At 45.6% G+C, this 15,836-nt stretch overlaps 1 protein-coding gene across 1 annotated transcript in view; it reads left to right on the top strand.

The window, feature by feature from the left end:
* Positions 1-15,836, top strand: part of itgb8 (integrin, beta 8) — a gene marked incomplete at its 5' end in the record, with an annotated part of 77,056 nt that overhangs the window by 886 nt on the left and 60,334 nt on the right. The window contains 2 exons of the mRNA XM_079522952.1: positions 1-10; positions 1,608-1,786. The exon at positions 1-10 is cut by the window's left edge and continues 110 nt beyond it. Of these exons, the coding sequence (XP_079379078.1) occupies positions 1-10; positions 1,608-1,786 (189 nt within the window). The remainder of the gene's footprint in view (positions 11-1,607; positions 1,787-15,836) is intronic.

The raw sequence follows: 15,836 nt of genomic DNA, 5'->3' as shown, positions 1-15,836 counted from the left end.
AAACACCCCGGTAAACACACACACTTTAACGCGCACGCACTCACACACACACACACACACACACTGAATCCAGGTCAGTTCCGCTGCTACCGCTGCTGTGCTGGAGCACCCTGGTGTGTGTGTGTGTGTGTGTGTGTGTGTGTGTGTGTGTGTGTGTGTGTGTGTGTGTGTGTGTGTGTGTGTGTGTGTGTGTGTGTGTGTGTGTGTGTGTGTGTGTGTGTGTGTGTGTGTGTGTGTGTGTGTGTGACAGCTGTGTTTTACATTTCCTCTCTGCTCCCACAACACTTTCACTGTGTACTGTACACACGTGCGCACACACATGTGTACACACACACACACACACACATGCGGGCATGTACGCACGCACACACACCAGGGCGCATCCCAGCGTGTCCATTTTTTGTCTCCACCTTCCGTAATTTTTTGGGAACAGCGCTGGTCATTGTGTATGACCCCCTCTCCGCGCACGCACGCACGCACGCACGCACGCACGCACGCAAGCGCACACGCACGCACGCACGCACACGCGCACACGCCCACCCAGCGGGACGCTCTCTTCCCGGGCACGCCCACTCCTCCCAGAGTGCAGCAGAGCCAGGTCTCCATGGCCACGCCCACTCCTCCCAGAGTGCAGCAGAGCCAGGTCTCCATGGCAACGCGGCTAGGAAATGTCAGAGCAGAACTTTGGGTTCTTTGTGTCAGCAAGAGAGAGATGAGCACACACACACACACACACACACACACACACACACACACACACACACACACACACTGAGAGAGATGAGCACGCACACACACACTGAGAGAGATGAGCCGCACGCACGCACGCACGCACACACACACGCACACACACACACACACAGAGTCCCCAACACGTACACATCCTAGCACACAGTGTTCGGTGGCTCAGCGGTAGAGTGGCTGGATGGAAACCGCAAGATTGCCAGTTCGAACCCTGTGGGGATAGTGTCGAAGTGTCCTTGAGCAAGACAATGAACCCCCAATTGCTCCTGATGTGCTGGTTGGTGCCTTGCATGGTTTCCGCCGCCATCGGTGTGTGAATGTGTGTGTGAATGGGTGAATGTAATGAACAATCTATTTAAAGGTGTGTGAATGTGTGTGTGAATGGGTGAATGTAATGAACAATCTATGTAAAGGTGTGTGAATGTGTGTGTGAATGTGTGTGAATGTGTGTGTGAATGGGTGAATGTAATGAACAATCTATGTAAAGCGCCTTGGATAAAGGCGCTATATAAAAAATGCACCATTTACCATTTGTTCACTACTGCATTGGTCTTCATAACAACACCATAACTGTACCGTACATATTGGGGGGTAATACGGCTGGCTAGTCAACCGCCACAACTTCATTAGATTTCAGTCAGATTAAAGGATAGATTGAGACCAATAAAAGTGTGAATATTATATTTGATCTTGGCGGTTCGGCACGGCAACTCGCTCGCTTCAGCTCACTCTGTGGTGCCTCTCTCATGGCTCAAGTGCTGACACTGCTGTGTGTGTGTGTGTGTGTGTGTGTGTGTGTGTGTGTGTGTGTGTGTGTGTGTGTGTGTGCGTGCGTGTGCGTGTGCGCACGCATTTCTCTACAGAGTGTGCGAGTCGTGGGGGCGTGGTGGGAACCTTCCTGTGCGTGTGTGCGTTGACGCTGCTGTGTGGCCTGGTGGTGGTGGCCGTCACCAGGCTGCTGCTGCAGAGGAGAGGACAGCCACTGGAGGGCGCCACAGGCAACGACGGAGGAGGAGGAGGAGGCTACCACAACACTGGCAAGGTGCGCACACAGACACACACACACACACACACACACACACACATATACACACACACACACACACACACACACACACACACACAAATACATTTGACTGGAAAGTAACGTTTAACCCATTAGGCCTATACTTTGTTTTAACTTAGGGGCAGTGGCTCAGCGGTGGAGTGGCCGGTAGAGCGGCCGGATGGGAACTGCAAGGTTCCCGGTTCGATCCCTGTGGGCTCCCCCAGAGTTAGTGTAGAAGTGTCCTTGAGCAAGACGCTGAAAGCCCAAAGCCTTGCATGGTTTCCTCTGCCATCTTGTCTAGCCCATTCTGGGCGGAAACCCCTTTTGGTATTTTAACTAAGCATTATGTTATACTTTAGCTATTGAAAAATAGCAGATCTACAAGCTCATAGCGCGCCACCGAGTGGTGACAGTGCTACGAGCTTGTAGGTCTGCTATTTTTTTTTTATCGTAAAAATGCGGCACAAATCTTTGACTATATATTCTTTCAGAGCAAACGTTTTTTTTTATTTCGACGTCAGGCCTAAATGGGCTAGTTATAGGCCAGTCATATGGTCAATGTAAGTGTGATGGTCATTTGGGAGGTTAGAGAGCTGTTGGAAGGGCAGTGCTGCAGGCACTGTTGTTTACAGGTGCATGGGAAGCCTGTCTCTGCACTATAGTGACACCTACTGGTCGGTCTGGTTGGACTTGGAACTTGGGGGAAGACCATTCAGAATGATGTTGTGCTCTCCTGCGGTGGAGTTCATCATCGCTGTCAGGTGTAATGAAGCGGCTACAGTGACTCTTGGCGTGCGGCGGTCCGTTGCCTTCCCGGGCCAACAGAGGAGGCTACAGTGACTCTTGGCGTGCGGCGGTCTGTTCCCTTCCCGGGCCAACAGAGGAGGCTACAGTGACTCTTGGCGTGCGGCGGTCCGTTCCCTTCCCGGGCCAACAGAGGAGGCTACAGTGACTCTTGGCGTGCGGCGGTCCGTTCCCTTCCCGGGCCAACAGAGGAGGCTACAGTGACTCTTGGCGTGCGGTGGTCCGTTCCCTTCCCGGACCAACAGAGGAGGCTACAGTGACTCTTGGCGTGCGGCGGTCTGTTCCCTTCCCGGACCAACAGAGGAGGCTACAGTGACTCTTGGCGCGTGGCGGTCCGTTCCCTTCCCGGGCCAACAGAGGAGGCTACAGTGACTCTTGGCGCGTGGCGGTCCGTTCCCTTCCCGGGCCAACAGAGGAGGCTACAGTGACTCTTGGCGTGTGGCGGTCCGTTCCCTTCCCGGGCCAACAGAGGAGGCTACAGTGACTCTTGGCGTGCGGCGGTCCGTTGCCTTCCCAGGCCAACAGAGGAGGCTACAGTGACTCTTGGCGTGCGGCGGTCCGTTGCCTTCCCGGGCCAACAGAGGAGGCTACAGTGACTCTTGGCGTGCGGCGGTCCGTTGCCTTCCCAGGCCAACAGAGGAGGCTACAGTGACTCTTGGCGTGCGGCGGTCCGTTGCCTTCCCGGGCCAACAGAGGAGGCTACAGTGACTCTTGGCGTGCGGCGGTCTGTTCCCTTCCCGGGCCAACAGAGGAGGCTACAGTGACTCTTGGCGTGCGGCGGTCCGTTCCCTTCCCGGGCCAACAGAGGAGGGTACAGTGACTCTTGGCGTGCGGCGGTCCGTTCCCTTCCCGGGCCAACAGAGGAGGCTACAGTGACTCTTGGCGCGCGGCGGTCCGTTCCCTTCCCGGGCCAACAGAGGAGGCTACAGTGACTCTTGGCGTGCGGCGGTCTGTTCCCTTCCCGGGCCAACAGAGGAGGCTACAGTGACTCTTGGCGTGCGGCGGTCCGTTCCCTTCCCGGACCAACAGAGGAGGCTACAGTGACTCTTGGCGTGCGGCGGTCCGTTCCCTTCCCGGACCAACAGAGGAGGCTACAGTGACTCTTGGCGTGCGGCGGTCTGTTCCCTTCCCGGGCCAACAGAGGAGGCTACAGTGACTCTTGGCGTGCGGCGGTCTGTTCCCTTCCCGGCACTATTATCGCGGCACTCGGTGCCGCGATACGAGCTTGTAGGTTTGCTATTTTTCAATAGCAAAGTGTAACATAATGCTTTAAAACCCCAAAAGGGGTTCCCGTCCAGAATGGGTTAAGCAACTAGTCGACTATTCAACTAGTCGACTATTCAACTAGTCGACTATTCAACAAAGTAAATCCACTAGTTGACCTTGTTGGTACGAGTTGACTAGTTGATAAGATTTTTCCCCCCTCGTTTCTGTAGGCCTCAAGATCAGCTATAATGCTATATTATTATTATTATTATTATAGTCACCAATGTACACATATTTTAAATGTACAAATTATTATTATTTAAAAAAAAATTACATAATAGGTATAGTAGTTAAACAACTAGTCGACTAGTAAACTAGGCAACTAGTCAACTAGTAAAAATCACACCCATGTAAAGTAAGTGGTGCAACTCCGTGTGGGGGTCCCCGGGGGGAGGTCCAGACCCACAGGAACGCACCCAGGGTGCCGGCCCGATTCCCGCTAGCCGCCCCCCCATCCGAAACGGTTGAGAAATGACCGTGTGGGGGTCCCTCTACTGTACCCTGTACTGTACTGTACTGTACTGTACTGTACTGTACTGTACTGTACTGTACTGTACTGTACTGTACTGTACTGTACTGTACTGTACTGTACTGTACTGTACTGTGTACTGTGTACTGTACTGTACTGTACTGTACTGTACTGGCACACCTGAAATCACCATATATACAGTTAATATGTGCGTGTGTGTTTGTTTGTGTGTTAGGTTGCGCACAGGTGGTGAAAAACAACCATGCTGTTTTCATGCTCATACCCAGCCAGCCAGCCAGCTACCCACCCACACACATACTCACTTAAGGAAGTGGTTTGCACCACTTAAAAATCACTGGAAGTGACAGCCCTAGCTGAGACGTGTGGTGAGACCTGACGCTTAGCGGAGTGTCTCCATTTTCAAACTTTAGTTTGAATATATATTATTTCAGCGCGGAACAACATATTTTCAGATGGGGGTCAGGATCTAGAAGACATTTGTAGAATCCGGTCTCAGACCTGTCTAAATGTGTTAACGACCGAAGCCTGTCAAGGTCACTGCAGCGTACGCACGCACGCACACACGCACGCACGCACGCACGCACGCAACGGGATTACAATGGATAATCGACACTGCAGGGTGAAAAAACAAATGGGTTGCAAAATCGTGGGATAAAAATTATAACAGAAAGGAGTTTGTCTCCAGTAGATAACAATGAAACCAGTTGACCTTGTAAATGTCCAACAGAATAAAGAAACATCCTAGAGGGACGCTTCACATCACCTGGCAGGACGGTTGTGTTATTCCCATACGCTTGTAGCAGAGTTCAGCTCCTAGCAGTGTTGCCATGTCCGCTTATTATAAGCGACTTTGGGCTTGTTTCTGAGGCCCAAACAGCGCCACAATGAATCACCATGCAACACCATGCAAGGAGTTGCATCGGTGTGACATGTCCTTCAAACTGTTTTGTTGCAAGGAGTTGCATTGGTGTGACATGTCCTTCAAACTGTTTTGTTGCAAGGAGTTCCATTGGTGTGACATGTCCTTAAAACTGTTTCGTTGCAAGGAGTTGCATTGGTGTGACATGTCCTTAAAACTGTTTTGTTGCAAGGAGTTGCATCTGTGTGACATGTCCTTAAAACTGTTTTGTTGCAAGGAGTTCCATTGGTGTGACATGTCCTTAAAACTGTTTTGTTGCAAGGAGTTGCATTGGTGTGACATGTCCTTAAAACGGTTTCGTTGCAAGGAGTTGCATCGGTGTGACATGTCCTTAAAACTATTTTGTTGCAAGGAGTTGCATCTGTGTGACATGTCCTTAAAACTGTTTCGTTGCAAGGAGTTGCATCGGTGTGACATGTCCTTAAAACTGTTTCGTTGCAAGGAGTTGCATTGGTGTGACATGTCCTTAAAACTGTTTCGTTGCAAGGAGTTGCATTGGGGTGACATGTCCTTAAAACTGTTTTGTTGCAAGGAGTTGCATTGGTGTGACATGTCCTTAAAACTGTTTCGTTGCAAGGAGTTGCATTGGGGTGACATGTCCTTAAAACTGTGTTGCTGCAAGGAGTTGCATTGGGGTGACATGTCCTTAAAACTGTTTTGTTGCAAAGGAGTTGCATTGGTGTGACATGTCCTTAAAACTGTTTTGTTGCAAGGAGTTGCATTGGGGTGACATGTCCTTAAAACTGTGTTGTTGCAAAGAGTTGCATTGGGGTGACATGTCCTTAAAACTGTGTTGTTGCAAGGAGTTGCATTGGTGTGTCATGTCCTAAAAACTGTTTTGTTTGCAAGGAGTTGCATTGGTGTGACATGTCCTTAAAACAGTTTTGTTTGCAAGGAGTTGCATTGGTGTGACATGTCCTAAAAACTGTTTTGTTTGCAAGGAGTTGCATTGGTGTGACATGTCCTTAAAACAGTTTTGTTTGCAAGGAGTTGCATTGGTGTGACATGTCCTTAAAACTGTTTTGTTGCAAGGAGTTGCATTGGTGTGACATGTCCTTAAAACTGTTTTGTTGCAAGGAGTTGCATTGGTGTGACATGTCCTTAAAACTGTTTTGTTGCAAGGAGTTGCATTGGGGTGACATGTCCTTAAAACTGTTTTGTTGCAAGGAGTTGCATTGGTGTGACATGTCCTTAAAACTGTTTTGTTGCAAGGAGTTGCATTGGTGTGACATGTCCTTAAAACTGTGTTGTTGCAAGGAGTTGCATTGGGGTGACATGTCCTTAAAACTGTTTTGTTGCAAAGGAGTTGCATTGGTGTGACATGTCCTTAAAACTGTTTTGTTGCAAGGAGTTGCATTGGGGTGACATGTCCTTAAAACTGTTTTGTTGCAAGGAGTTGCATTGGGGTGACAAACCCCAATGCAAACGGCATCAGAGACCAAACGGCATCAGAGACCCAAACGGCATCAGAGACCAAACGGCATCAGAGACCAAACGGCATCAGAGACCCAAACGGCATCAGAGACCCAAACGGCATCAGAGACCCAAACGGCATCAGAGACCCAAACGGCATCAGAGACTAAACGGCATCAGAGACCCAAACGGCATCAGAGACCAAACGGCATCAGAGACCAAACGGCATCAGAGACCCAAACGGCATCAGAGACCCAAACGGCATCAGAGACCCAAACGGCATCAGAGACCCAAACGGCATCAGAGACCCAAACGGCATCAGAGACCCAAACGGCATCAGAGACCCAAACGGCATCAGAGACCCAAACGGCATCAGAGACCCAGAGCCGTTTTTCAGCTGGGTTTAACATTTCCTCCCAGAGTTAATCACTTTGTCCTTAACGACCGAAGCCTGTCGAGGTCACAGCAACGTACGCACGCATGGGACGGCTCCTTGGAGACCAAGGGAAAACTTCCGTTGACAAAACGTTTACGTTCCAAGTCTTTTCACTGTTTAAGCTCACCTTAACTTACAGTACCGGTGCTGTGTACAGGCAGTGGGGGGGGAAACAAGTACTTTACTTAAAAGTAAAAGTATCAATACTGCAATGTAGAAATGCTCTGTTACAAGTAAAAGTACGGAATTCAAAATGTACTTGAGTAGTAGTGCAAAAGTATTGACATCAAAATGTAGATCTACAAGCTACAAGTTCATCACGAGCTTGTAGATCTGCTATTTTTGAAAAATCTGAAAATTTGGCGCACATCTTTGCTTCTGGAGGGTCCCTGGAACAATATATTTTCAGATGGGGGTCGGCGGCCAAATACAGATAATTCTGGGGGTCCTTGACATGAAAAAGGTTGATCACCACTGACATAGAAACATAGGGTTTTTCAGAAAACTGTTAAAGAATAAGGAGGGGGAGGAGCCAGCGGAGACAAAAAAAAAATCAAAAACAATATTTAAAAATTAATGAAAACAATAAATGAAAAAGCACCAGAAAAAAGGATGGGTGTTTTCGATGAATCTATCATGATTAAAATGGAGTTTGAAGTTACAATGGGTAACTTCAGCTAAAATGAATATCAAATATCTAAATACTGAATCGAACAACTTATAAACGGTCTGGGGTGTTCACATAAGACGATGAAATGACCAAAAGTTGTTTGTTAAAGTGAAATATCCTTTTTAGTACAGTGCTTAAAGGAGAATTCCATGCTAGAAGGCTTTCTTACCTTTATTTGTAGTTGTTACGTCCCCACCAAAGAGGTCCAGGTGTTATTTGTAGTTGTTATGTCCCCACCAAAGAGGTCCAGGTGTTATTTTGTGCAAAACTCCTTATTGGCTATTTCCCCTAATATAAGCCCTCAATGAATTGCATTCAATTGCATTGCATTGAATGCGGGTGCTAATTAGCTTATTTCCTTCGCTAGAAAATCTATTTATTTTGTATATATCCTTTCTTCATAATGTAAATAGTATCCCAAGCGGCACACTTTACTACTTATTTCGATGGAAGTAAGCGAATTAGCACAAAAACCCAACCCCCATTGAGGGCTTATGGTAGGGGAAATAGCCAGTAATGCACTTTTGCACAAAATAACACCTGGACCTCTTTGGTGGGGACGTAACAACTACAAAGAAAGGTAAGAAAGCCTTCTAGCATGGAATTGACCTATAGCTAAGCCCCTCCCCAAACTGCTATGGTCCAATCACAGCTAAGCATAACATGGGTTAGACAAACCTCTCCACCAATAGTGTTCCTATATGATAAAACATTGTTTTAAAAAATAAATGTCAAGCACATATTTTTCCAGTGCATATGGCAGGCCTTGTTGACGGATTTGGAAGAGATTTTGAAGGTCTGGTTCCAAAAATGAACCAGTATTTAATGTGTAAAATCCATGATATTTACATTGGAATGAATGAGCCCACGCTGGAAAGTGTCTAAGTGGGAGTGTCTAAGTGGGAGAGGGCAGAGCTTAGCTAAAGGTGAATTCTCCTTTAAGTAAATATACTTAGTTACTTTCCACCACTGTGTGCTGTGGAACATTTGGCGTTGGAGTCAACGGGCGACTGCCCTGTTGGAAACACTCTACAGAGATATGAGTTACTGCCCTGTTGGAAACACTCTACAGAGATATGAGTTACTGCCCTTTTGGAAACACTCTACAGAGATATGAGTTACTGCCCTGTTGGAAACACTACAGAGATATGAGTTACTGCCCTGTTGGAAACACTCTACAGAGATATGAGTTACCGCCCTGTTGGAAACACTCTACAGAGATATGAGTTACTGCCCTGTTGGAAACACTCTACAGAGATATGAGTTACTGCCCTGTTGGAAACACTCTACAGAGATATGAGTTACTGCGCTGTTGGAAACACTCTACAGAGATATGAGTTACTCTCTGGAAACACTCTACAGAGATATGAGTTACTGCCCTGTTGGAAACACTCTACAGAGATATGAGTTATTCTCTGGAAACACTCTACAGAGATATGAGTTACTCTCTGGAAACACTCTACAGAGATATGAGTTACGCTCTGGAAACACTCTACAGAGATATGAGTTACTCTCTGGAAACAATCTACAGAGATATGAGTTACTGCCCTGTTGGAAACACTCTACAGAGATATGAGTTACCGCCCTGTTGGAAACACTATACAGAGATATGAGTTACTGCCCTGTTGGAAACACTCTACAGAGATATGAGTTACCGCCCTGTTGGAAACACTCTACAGAGATATGAGTTACTGCCCTGTTGGAAACACTCTACAGAGATATGAGTTACTGCCCTGTTGGAAACACTCTACAGAGATATGAGTTACTGCCCTGTTGGAAACACTCTACAGAGATATGAGTTACTGCCCTGTTGGAAACACTCTACAGAGATATGAGTTACCGCCCTGTTGGAAACACTCTACAGAGATATGAGTTATTGCCCTGTTGGAAACACTCTACAGAGATATGAGTTACTGCCCTGTTGGAAACACTCTACAGAGATATGAGTTACTGCCCTGTTGGAAACACTCTACAGAGATATGAGTTACTCTCTGGAAACACTCTACAGAGATATGAGTTACTGCCCTGTTGGAAACACTCTACAGAGATATGAGTTATTCTCTGGAAACACTCTACAGAGATATGAGTTACTCTCTGGTAACACTCTACAGAGATATGAGTTACGCTCTGGAAACACTATACAGAGATATGAGTTACTCTCTGGAAACAATCTACAGAGATATGAGTTACTGCCCTGTTGGAAACACTCTACAGAGATATGAGTTACCGCCCTGTTGGAAACACTATACAGAGATATGAGTTACTGCCCTGTTGGAAACACTCTACAGAGATTTGAGTTACCGCCCTGTTGGAAACACTCTACAGAGATATGAGTTACCGCCCTGTTGGAAACACTCTACAGAGATATGAGTTACCGCCCTGTTGGAAACACTCTACAGAGATATGAGTTATTGCCCTGTTGGAAACACTCTACAGAGATTTGAGTTACTGCCCTGTTGGAAACACTCTACAGAGATATGAGTTACTCTCTGGAAACACTCTACAGAGATACGAGTTACTGCCCTGTTGGAAACACTCTACAGAGATATGAGTTATTCTCTGGAAACACTCTACAGAGATATGAGTTACTCTCTGGAAACACTCTACAGAGATATGAGTTATTGCCCTGTTGGAAACACTCTACAGAGATAGGAGTTACTGCCCTGTTGGAAACACTCTACAGAGATATGAGTTACTGCCCTGTTGGAAACACTCTACAGAGATATGAGTTACTGCCCTGTTGGAAACACTCTACAGAGATATGAGTTACTGCCCTGTTGGAAACACTCTACAGAGATATGAGTTACTGCCCTGTTGGAAACACTCTACAGAGATATGAGTTACCGCCCTGTTGGAAACACTCTACAGAGATATGAGTTACTGCCCTGTTGGAAACACTCTACAGAGATATGAGTTACTGCCCTGTTGGAAACACTCTACAGAGATATGAGTTACTGCCCTGTTGGAAACACTACAGAGATATGAGTTACTGCCCTGTTGGAAACACTCTACAGAGATATGAGTTACTGCCCTGTTGGAAACACTCTACAGAGATATGAGTTACTGCCCTGTTGGAAACACTCTACAGAGATATGAGTTACTGCCCTGTTGGAAACACTCTACAGAGATATGAGTTACCGCCCTGTTGGAAACACTCTACAGAGATATGAGTTACTGCCCTGTTGGAAACACTCTACAGAGATATGAGTTACCGCCCTGTTGGAAACACTCTACAGAGATATGAGTTATTGCCCTGTTGGAAACACTCTACAGAGATATGAGTTACTGCCCTGTTGGAAACACTCTACAGAGATATGAGTTACTCTCTGGAAACACTCTACAGAGATATGAGTTACTGCCCTGTTGGAAACACTCTACAGAGATATGAGTTATTCTCTGGAAACACTCTACAGAGATATGAGTTACTCTCTGGAAACACTCTACAGAGATATGAGTTACGCTCTGGAAACACTCTACAGAGATATGAGTTACTCTCTGGAAACAATCTACAGAGATATGAGTTACTGCCCTGTTGGAAACACTCTACAGGGATATGAGTTACCGCCCTGTTGGAAACACTCTACAGAGATATGAGTTATTGCCCTGTTGGAAACACTCTACAGAGATATGAGTTACTGCCCTGTTGGAAACACTCTACAGAGATATGAGTTACTCTCTGGAAACACTCTACAGAGATATGAGTTACTGCCCTGTTGGAAAAACTCTACAGAGATATGAGTTATTCTCTGGAAACACTCTACAGAGATATGAGTTATTGCCCTGTTGGAAACACTCTACAGAGATATGAGTTACTGCCCTGTTGGAAACACTCTACAGAGATATGAGTTACTGCCCTGTTGGAAACACTCTACAGAGATATGAGTTACTGCCCTGTTGGAAACACTCTACAGAGATATGAGTTACTGCCCTGTTGGAAACACTCTACAGAGATATGAGTTACTGCCCTGTTGGAAACACTCTACAGAGATATGAGTTACCGCCCTGTTGGAAACACTCTACAGAGATATGAGTTACTGCCCTGTTGGAAACACTCTACAGAGATATGAGTTACTGCCCTGTTGGAAACACTCTACAGAGATATGAGTTACTGCCCTGTTGGAAACACTACAGAGATATGAGTTACTGCCCTGTTGGAAACACTCTACAGAGATATGAGTTACTGCCCTTTTGGAAACACTCTACAGAGATATGAGTTACTGCCCTGTTGGAAACACTCTACAGAGATATGAGTTACCGCCCTGTTGGAAACACTCTACAGAGATATGAGTTATTGCCCTGTTGGAAACACTCTACAGAGATATGAGTTACTGCCCTGTTGGAAACACTCTACAGAGATATGAGTTACTCTCTGGAAACACTCTACAGAGATATGAGTTACTGCCCTGTTGGAAACACTCTACAGAGATATGAGTTATTATCTGGAAACACTCTACAGAGATATGAGTTACTCTCTGGAAACACTCTACAGAGATATGAGTTACGCTCTGGAAACACTCTACAGAGATATGAGTTACTGCCCTGTTGGAAACACTCTACAGAGATATGAGTTACTGCCCTGTTGGAAACACTCTACAGAGATATGAGTTACCGCCCTGTTGGAAACACTCTACAGAGATATGAGTTACTGCCCTGTTGGAAACACTCTACAGAGATATGAGTTACTGCCCTGTTGGAAACACTCTACAGAAATATGTTTTACTGCCCTGTTGGAAACACTCTACAGAGATATGAGTTACTCTCTGGAAACACTCTACAGAGATATGAGTTACTGCCCTGTTGGAAACACTCTACAGAGATATGAGTTATTCTCTGGAAACACTCTACAGAGATATGAGTTACTCTCTGGAAACACTCTACAGAGATATGAGTTACGCTCTGGAAACACTCTACAGAGATATGAGTTACTCTCTGGAAACAATCTACAGAGATATGAGTTACTGCCCTGTTGGAAACACTCTACAGGGATATGAGTTACCGCCCTGTTGGAAACACTCTACAGAGATATGAGTTATTGCCCTGTTGGAAACACTCTACAGAGATATGAGTTACTGCCCTGTTGGAAACACTCTACAGAGATATGAGTTACTCTCTGGAAACACTCTACAGAGATATGAGTTACTGCCCTGTTGGAAAAACTCTACAGAGATATGAGTTATTCTCTGGAAACACTCTACAGAGATATGAGTTATTGCCCTGTTGGAAACACTCTACAGAGATATGAGTTACTGCCCTGTTGGAAACACTCTACAGAGATATGAGTTACTGCCCTGTTGGAAACACTCTACAGAGATATGAGTTACTGCCCTGTTGGAAACACTCTACAGAGATATGAGTTACTGCCCTGTTGGAAACACTCTACAGAGATATGAGTTACTGCCCTGTTGGAAACACTCTACAGAGATATGAGTTACCGCCCTGTTGGAAACACTCTACAGAGATATGAGTTACTGCCCTGTTGGAAACACTCTACAGAGATATGAGTTACTGCCCTGTTGGAAACACTCTACAGAGATATGAGTTACTGCCCTGTTGGAAACACTACAGAGATATGAGTTACTGCCCTGTTGGAAACACTCTACAGAGATATGAGTTACTGCCCTTTTGGAAACACTCTACAGAGATATGAGTTACTGCCCTGTTGGAAACACTCTACAGAGATATGAGTTACCGCCCTGTTGGAAACACTCTACAGAGATATGAGTTATTGCCCTGTTGGAAACACTCTACAGAGATATGAGTTACTGCCCTGTTGGAAACACTCTACAGAGATATGAGTTACTCTCTGGAAACGCTCTACAGAGATATGAGTTACTGCCCTGTTGGAAACACTCTACAGAGATATGAGTTATTATCTGGAAACACTCTACAGAGATATGAGTTACTCTCTGGAAACACTCTACAGAGATATGAGTTACGCTCTGGAAACACTCTACAGAGATATGAGTTACCGCCCTGTTGGAAACACTCTACAGAGATATGAGTTACTGCCCTGTTGGAAACACTCTACAGAGATATGAGTTACTGCCCTGTTGGAAACACTCTACAGAGATATGAGTTACCGCCCTGTTGGAAACACTCTACAGAGATATGAGTTACTGCCCTGTTGGAAACACTCTACAGAGATATGAGTTACTGCCCTGTTGGAAACACTCTACAGAAATATGTTTTACTGCCCTGTTGGAAACACTCTACAGAGATATGAGTTACTGCCCTGTTGGAAACACTCTACAGAGATATGAGTTACTGCCCTGTTGGAAACACTCTACAGAGATATGAGTTACTGCCCTGTTGGAAACACTCTACAGAGATATGAGTTACTGCCCTGTTGGAAACACTCTACAGAGATGTGAGTTACTGCCCTGTTGGAAACACTCTACAGAGATGTGAGTTACTGCCCTGTTGGAAACACTCTACAGAGATATGAGTTACTGCCCTGTTGGAAACACTCTACAGAGATATGAGTTACTGCCCTGTTGGAAACACTCTACAGAGATATGAGTTACTGCCCTGTTGGAAACACTCTACAGAGATATGAGTTACTGCCCTGTTGGAAACACTCTACAGAGATATGAGTTACTGCCCTGTTGGAAACACTCTACAGAGATATGAGTTACTGCCCTGTTGGAAACACTCTACAGAGATATGAGTTACTGCCCTGTTGGAAACACTCTACAGAGATATGAGTTACTGCTCTGTTGGAAACACTCTACAGAGATATGAGTTACCGCCCTGTTGGAAACACTCTACAGAGATATGAGTTACCGCCCTGTTGGAAACACTCTACAGAGATATGAGTTATTGCCCTGTTGGAAACACTCTACAGAGATATGAGTTACTGCCCTGTTGGAAACACTCTACAGAGATATGAGTTACTGCCCTGTTGGAAACACTCTACAGAGATATGAGTTACTCTCTGGAAACACTCTACAGAGATATGAGTTACTGCCCTGTTGGAAACACTCTACAGAGATATGAGTTACTGCCCTGTTGGAAACACTCTACAGAGATATGAGTTACTGCCCTGTTGGAAACACTCTACAGAGATATGAGTTACTGCCCTGTTGGAAACACTCTACAGAGATATGAGTTACTGCCCTGTTGGAAACACTCTACAGAGATATGAGTTACTGCCCTGTTGGAAACACTCTACAGAGATATGAGTTACTGCCCTGTTGGAAACACTCTACAGAGATATGAGTTACTGCCCTGTTGGAAACACTCTACAGAGATATGAGTTACGCTCTGGAAACACTGATATGAGTTACTCTCTGGAAACACTGATATGAGTTACTCTCTGGAAACACTCTACAGAGATATGAGTTACGCTCTGGAAACACTCTACAGAGATATGAGTTACTCTCTGGAAACAATCTACAGAGATATGAGTTACGCTCTGGAAACACTCTACAGAGATATGAGTTACGCTCTGGAAACACTCTACAGAGATATGAGTTACTGCCCTGTTGGAAACACTCTACAGAGATATGAGTTACTCTCTGGAAACACTCTACAGAGATATGAGTTACGCTCTGGAAACACTCTACAGAGATATGAGTTACTCTGCATGAAACACTCTACAGAGATATGAGTTACTCTCTGGAAACAATCTACAGAGATATGAGTTACTGCCCTGTTGGAAACACTCTACAGAGATATGAGTTACTCTCTGGAAACACTCTACAGAGATATGAGTTACTGTCTGGAAACACTCTACAGAGATATGAGTTACTCTCTGGAAACACTCTACAGAGATATGAGTTACTGCCCTGTTGGAAACACTCTACAGAGATATGAGTTACTGCCCTGTTGGAAACACTCTACAGAGATATGAGTTACTCTGAATTAAACACTCTACAGAGATATGAGTTACTCTCTGGAAACACTCTACAGAGATATGAGTTACTCTCTGGAAACACTCTACAGAGATATGAGTTACTGCCCTGTTGGAAACACTCTACAGAGATATGAGTTACTGCCCTGTTGGAAACACTCTACAGAGATATGAGTTACTGCCCTGTTGGAAAC

This window comes from Electrona antarctica (assembly GCF_951216825.1).
Source record: "Electrona antarctica genome assembly, chromosome: 15".
NCBI classification, from domain to species: domain Eukaryota; kingdom Metazoa; phylum Chordata; class Actinopteri; order Myctophiformes; family Myctophidae; genus Electrona; species Electrona antarctica.
This window is presented reverse-complemented; position numbering and strand designations above follow the sequence as displayed.